The following is a 6,438-nucleotide window of genomic DNA, read 5'->3' on the forward strand; positions in this document are numbered from 1 at the left end:
TGGTAGCTCTAGCCAACGTTCTGTCTTTACTGCGCAGACGCGGTGTCATGTAAACAGCGGAGGCTAGTGAGGTAGCTAGCTAGCTACATAGATGTTGGAGCGTGGATACCGGCGATATTGTTGAAATGTAGCTTTCAATCAATGTATTTGTCTTTCTTTACCACAAATCGCATTGTCTAGCAGGAGAATCTGACCTGTGAGACACTTATCTACACCGAGGATACCTCCTTTTGTTGTTTTGATCAGTGAATCGAGAAGGCTAACGTTACTGTAGCTATCAAGTTAACGTTAGACAGCATAGTTTGGGTCCTTGCAACGTTGAGCTTCAAAGCTCGAATGTAAGGGCGGGTTTCTTTCTCTCACATTGTTTACATGTTAGCTAACTTTAGATAGCTATCAACCTAACGTGACCGTCTTGCTAGCTTAGTTAGTCTGTCAACTGTCGTTTTGCTAGCCATGATTTGACTTCGAAAACAGCAGGTATACCATTATGATATTGATTTGGTGCTTTGACTGTTTGCTAGTTGCTAGCTAAACAGCTTAGCTGGTAATAAAGTAGTTCAAATGTCATGTTTGGGTGAGGTCGCCAACCGTCTGTCTGTCCCTTTATGTTAGAGATATCTTCGACACGCTGGTTTCATGGCACTTAAAATACCAACATAATGTATTTTAGCTGGCTTGTAACAACTGCGTGGGACACTCGCTAGATCGCTAATGAATTAGCTTGCTGAGCCGTAAACGTAATCAAACTGTGAGTAGCCTAGGCCGGAAACAGTGACGGTGAAAAACAACTCGTCACAGCAGCCTAACCTTATATTGTCCACGACACGTAACCAGCTGCAAGGCCTGTCATTAGGACAATTACAATCAATACATGTTAACTGAAAACAGGTGAGTTCGTTGCATTATTTATCTGCATGCTACTTGCACTGTCTGGCATGTATATTGTATTTTAGATTCTAATGTGTTTGTCTTTCAACCCCTTTATAAGGAAACGCCAGCGGAGTGGTGGGGAAGAGGAGAATGGCCAGCTGGTGCCTAAGGCCAAAAGGTCGAGCAGAGGAGCTAACCCCCTCTCTCCTGAGCTGGGCCGGGACGCCTGGGACTCGGAGGTACGTACGAGCACCAATGCCAAGAGACATTACATTTTCAATATCGTGTGAATCCCCCCAAACAGTCCATTGTCAGCTAGGGGTAACGGCATCCTAGTGTCAGCCTACTCTTAGGCGTAAGTTCCCTTCCTGTACTTTCACTAACAGTGCCATTGGGCCTACCGCTGTTACACTTGAGACGTGTTGCTAAAATGGTTAACCTACTGTGTGTGTCGTTGTCAACAGGTCGACATGCACTGAATGAGGAAACCATAGTCAGTCAGTAGTGTTTTTGCTAATGCTTGAATGCCACTATCTCCTCATCTCCTCATCCAGTTGTCCAACAGTCAGAGCAGAGGGATCAGCAGTCCGGACCATGCGGTGGGGAGCAGCAGCAGTAGCCAGTGTGCTGTGGACAGCCTCAGTGGGGCCCAACCCTACGCCCCTGGCCCATGTAGTCCCCTCAGCTCGGCTCTCTCCTCAGAGCTAGCTGACCCCACTAACCTGGTCTCATACCACCAAATCAACCGCATCCTACGAGAGGCCCACTTTGAGAGTCTGCAGTGCCGAGGCCACCCCAGAGATGCATGATGATTCCCACCATTCCAGCCATGCCGCTGGGGCAGGAGAGGACCGACCACAACCTGGGCATGTCCGGAGCATTACATGGTGGATCAGTCACTCAGCTCTACTACCCCTCTACATCTCCAGTTTCCATAACATCACAGCAGCTCTATGCTGTCTGCGTATCGTTGGATGGAGACTAGCTTGTCCAGGCCTGCTGTATTATTGAAACTTGGCAATCCATTTAGAATGTAAAAAGAAACCTGTTCATATTGTTGGCAATAATAACTGTTTGATCCAATTGGGAATATCCTGACCTGTGACTCTCTTTTTGTTGTTCCGGACCAGTCTGGGTTACATGCTGCATAGGACCAGTCTGGGTTACATGCTGCATAGGACCAGTCTGGGTTACATGCTGCATAGGACCAGTCTGGGTTACATGCTGCATAGGACCAGTCTGGGTTACATGCTGCGTAGGACCAGTCTGGGTTACATGCTGCGTAGGACCAGTCTGGGTTACATGCTGCGTAGGACCAGTCTGGGTTACATGCTGTGTAGGACCAGTCTGGGTTACATGCTGCGTAGGACCAGTCTGGGTTACATGCTGCGTAGGACCAGTCTGGGTTACATGCTGCGTAGGACCAGTCTGGGTTACATGCTGCATAGGACCAGTCTGGTGGGTTACATGCTGCATAGGACCAGTCTGGTGGGTTACATGCTGCATAGGACCAGTCTGGTGGGTTACACGCTGCATAGGACCAGTCTGGTGGGTTACACGCTGCATAGGACCAGTCTGGTGGGTTACACGCTGCATAGGACCAGTCTGGTGGGTTACATGCTGCATAGGACCAGTCTGGTGGGTTACACGCTGCATAGGACCAGTCTGGTGGGTTACACGCTGCATAGGACCAGTCTGGTGGGTTTCACGCTGCATAGGACCAGTCTGGTGGGTTTCACGCTGCATAGGACCAGTCTGGTGGGTTTCACGCTGCATAGGACCAGTCTGGTGGGTTTCACGCTGCATAGGACCAGTCTGGTGGGTTACACGCTGCATAGGACCAGTCTGGTGGGTTTCACGCTGCATAGGACCAGTCTGGTGGGTTTCACGCTGCATAGGACCAGTCTGGTGGGTTACACGCTGCATAGGACCAGTCTGGTGGGTTACACGCTGCATAGGACCAGTCTGGTGGGTTTCACGCTGCATAGGACCAGTCTGGTGGGTTTCACGCTGCATAGGACCAGTCTGGTGGGTTTCACGCTGCATAGGACCAGTCTGGTGGGTTTCACGCTGCATAGGACCAGTCTGGTGGGTTACACGCTGCATAGGACCAGTCTGGTGGGTTACACGCTGCATAGGACCAGTCTGGTGGGTTACACGCTGCATAGGACCAGTCTGGGTTACATGCTGCATAGTGAGTGATTTTTTTTTTTTTTTTTAATGTTTTTTTTAACCATATATCCATTTAAATCCATGTTTTTAGTTGTCCGAAGTGGTTTTATGGATGTTTGAGAGTGAAATTGGAGGGGCTGCAGGAACTTCGTGTCTGTACAGGGTTACTGGGGTTTAGGGTCTGTGTAGGGTTTACTGGGGTTAGGGTTTACTGGGGTTTAGGATTTGTGTAGGGTTTACTGGGGTTAGGGTTTACTGGGGTTTAGGGTCTGTGTAGGGTTTACTAGGGTTTAGGGTCTGTGTTGGGTTTACTGGGGTTAGGGTTTACTGGGGTTTAGGGTCTGTGTAGGGTTTACTGGGGTTTAGGGTCTGTGTAGGGTTTACTGGGGTTAGGGTTTACTGGGGTTTAGGGTCTGTGTAGGGTTTACTGGGGTTTAGGGTCTGTGTAGGGTTTACTGGGGTTAGGGTTTACTGGGGTTTAGGGTCTGTGTAGGGTTTACTGGGGTTAGGGTTTACTGGGGTTTAGGGTCTGTGTAGGGTTTACTGGGGTTTGGGTAGTCATATACTGAATGAAATCTGCACTATGTAGGCTACGGTATGCAGGTGTACTGTATGTGAATCAATAACAGAGGATTTGTTTGCTTCCACACTTTACAGGGGGCTAACAATCACATACTGTAACTATCCAGGTTTTTATTTATTAGGTACCAAATGGAAGAAAATTGACTGAAAAAGGGGAATGGCTGGACTTGTTTAAATTTGATTTCACAATGTTTTACTACAGTGTGCCCTACTGAACAGGACCAAGGGTCATAGTGCAACTTAATCAGGAAAATGTTCACCTACCCCAGTAATGAAGAAGGGACCTTGGATCTGACTGAGCATGTATAAAAATGCACTGTAACCTCTGTTTTGTGACCTGTTTTTGGAGGGGCTTTGCAAACAGCTTTACTACCCAAACACCTCTTATCAAGAAGACCTTCCCTCAGTCCAGACTTGTTAGCGGTGTGGTTGAAGCCACTGAAACTGGCCTAGCTGCAAAACAAACCCACTTGAATCCAGCTGGATGGTTGCTGTATGATCCAGTCTGAATCCAGCTGGATGGTTGCTGTATGATCCAGTCTGAATCCAGCTGGATGGTTGCTGTATGATCCAGTCTGAATCCAGCTGGATGGTTGCGGCATGATCCAATCTGAATCTAGCTGGATGGTTGCGGCGTGATCCAGTCTGAATCCAGCTGGATGGTTGCGGTGTGATCCAGTCTGAATCCAGCTGGATGGTTGCGGTAGGATCCAGTCTGAATCCAGCTGGATGGTTGCGGTAGGATCCAGTCTGTATCCAGCTGGATGGTTGCGGTAGGATCCAGTCTCTGTGAACATCCAGGTATTTAAAGCAACGACCATAAGGCTGTGTGTTTTCACAGGTCCCTTTCCCCCAAAGTTGGATTCGCTGTCCTCTTCGTGGGGGAGGAGCACCACTGTCCCTCTTTCAGTTAAGACTGGGTTTAGTGTTCTATCAGAAAATATGGTTTATTTTTATTATTTTTTGTATTAAGAATTTGTACATGACATCTTACCTGCCATTGAAGTTTTGGATTTGATTTAGTTTTTTAAATTCACCTACATTTGAAAATAAAGATGATTTGAAACAGGTTTGTTGTATCTTTGTACCATTTTTCAAGAGATGTGTCCCCTTGTCATTTGAATTTTTATATTTAACCTTTATTAAATATTGTATAAAACAATTCATTTGTATATCTATCAGCACAGTATGATAGCTATCCAGCCAGTGTTAGTGAATTATAGGATCTGTGATGTCAACTTCCTCCTCCCAATCTGAGTAATGAATGACTCCCTATGAACTGCAGCCCAGCGTTAATGAGATATGACCTGTGTTAGACTGCAGCCCAGTGTTAATGAGATATGACCTGTGTTAGGCTCTGCAGCCCAGCATTAATGAGATATGACCTGTGTTAGGCTCTGCAGCCCAGCGTTAATGAGATGTGACCTGTGTTAGGCACTGCAGCCCAGCGTTAATGAGATGTGACCTGTGTTAGGCTCTGCAGCCCAGCGTTAATGAGATATGACCTGTGTTAGGCTCTGCAGCCCAGCGTTAATGAGATATGACCTGTGTTAGGCTCTGCAGCCCAGCGTTAATGAAATGTGACCTGTGTTAGGCACTGCAGCCCAGCGTTAATGAGATGTGACCTGTTAGAGGAATGGTGGTGAAAGATCCCTTTAATGAGATGTGACCTGTTAGAGGAATGGTGGTGAAAGATCCCTTTAATGAGATGTGACCTGTTAGAGGAATGGTTGTGAAAGATCCCTTTAATGAGATGTGACCTGTTAGAGGAATGGTGGTGAAAGATCTCTTTAATGAGATGTGACCTGTTAGAGGAATGGTGGTGAAAGATCCCTTTAATGAGATGTGACCTGTTAGAGGAATGGTTGTGAAAGATCCCTTTAATGAGATGTGACCTGTGTTGGAGGAGGAGCGCTGAATGATCCCTTTAATTAGTCCCATCATTGTCTTGTCTCAGACCCATCATTGTCTTGTCTCAGACCCATTTTAACAGATTACATACATTAATGTATCCCACGTAACCAGGGCTACCTCCTACTGGAAGTCCTCATTACCAGTGAGCCTAAAATGTCCTATGCTTCCCATGTCCTCATAAGGAAAGGATGGATGTGTCAATGATAACCCATGATTAGTTATCTGTTGGGAGGACAGTTGGTGCCCCAGGATGTGTTCATTAGGGCATGCAACGGAAATCATTTTGCAACAGAAAATTACAATTTCTAAACAGATAAGTCCAGGTAGTCCCTGCTTAGGCCTCCTAGGCCACGCCTCTAACTCATTATCATGGCAGATTCTGCTAGAAAACAGACATAGGACTAAAAACGAGAGAGGCAAGTGTATTGTTTTCAACACACAAAATGGTCTTAAGGAGAATTTTGTCCTGAGCGGGAAAGCTAATTTATCCTATAGGCCTGGGCAACCTGAAACAATATATTAAAATATTTTTTTACCCTGTTCTTTCCAGAACAGTTCCAGCAGCTATGGTAGATGGATAACGAGGCCAACTCAGTTTAGCCCAGCTTGGGATGGTTTGATTCGGTATGGCCCTATAGTGTGAAATTGAATCAGGTGTTCCATTTCTAAAACAAGCATCACATTCCATTTAAGCTTGGGCTCATCTATTTAGGTGCTAAGTAATGTAGACGTGGCAAAATGCTCGCATCCAGCATCTTGAATAAAAAATCTAGTAAGTCTTTAATTGAATTGTTGATCTTTATTTAGAAATCAAGACCTTATTTAGAAAGCAATGACATTTATCTGGACAATGAAAACGATAAGGAGTGTCCTGGCTGATTGCCAGTGTTGTAAATG

At 46.1% G+C, this 6,438-nt stretch overlaps 1 protein-coding gene across 2 annotated transcripts; it reads left to right on the top strand.

The window, feature by feature from the left end:
* The first annotated feature begins 37 nt into the window (after positions 1 to 37).
* On the top strand, positions 38 to 4,697 carry LOC123743393 (uncharacterized). 2 transcript variants are annotated; one of them, XM_045719819.1, is made up of 3 exons: positions 38 to 891; positions 992 to 1,112; positions 1,428 to 4,697. In XM_045719819.1, the coding sequence occupies exons 1-3, from the start codon at positions 875 to 877 to the stop codon at positions 1,680 to 1,682; spliced, it is 393 nt and encodes a 130-aa protein (XP_045575775.1). In that variant the 5' UTR covers positions 38 to 874; the 3' UTR covers positions 1,683 to 4,697. The 2 variants fall into 2 exon arrangements, with proteins under 2 accessions (XP_045575775.1, XP_045575776.1); XM_045719820.1 differs by having other exon boundaries at positions 38 to 338.
* Positions 4,698 to 6,438: the final 1,741 nt, after the last annotated feature.

The sequence above is a fragment of the Salmo salar genome, chromosome ssa06, assembly GCF_905237065.1.
Source record: "Salmo salar chromosome ssa06, Ssal_v3.1, whole genome shotgun sequence".
NCBI classification, from domain to species: Eukaryota; Metazoa; Chordata; class Actinopteri; order Salmoniformes; family Salmonidae; genus Salmo; species Salmo salar.

What these genes read in the sequence shown, in the direction of transcription:
- LOC123743393 (XM_045719819.1), top strand. An exon ending in GGGACGCCTGGGACTCGGAG is followed by an intron (nt 1,113 to 1,427) that starts GTACGTACGAGC and finishes CTCCTCATCCAG; the next exon opens with TTGTCCAACAGTCAGAGCAG.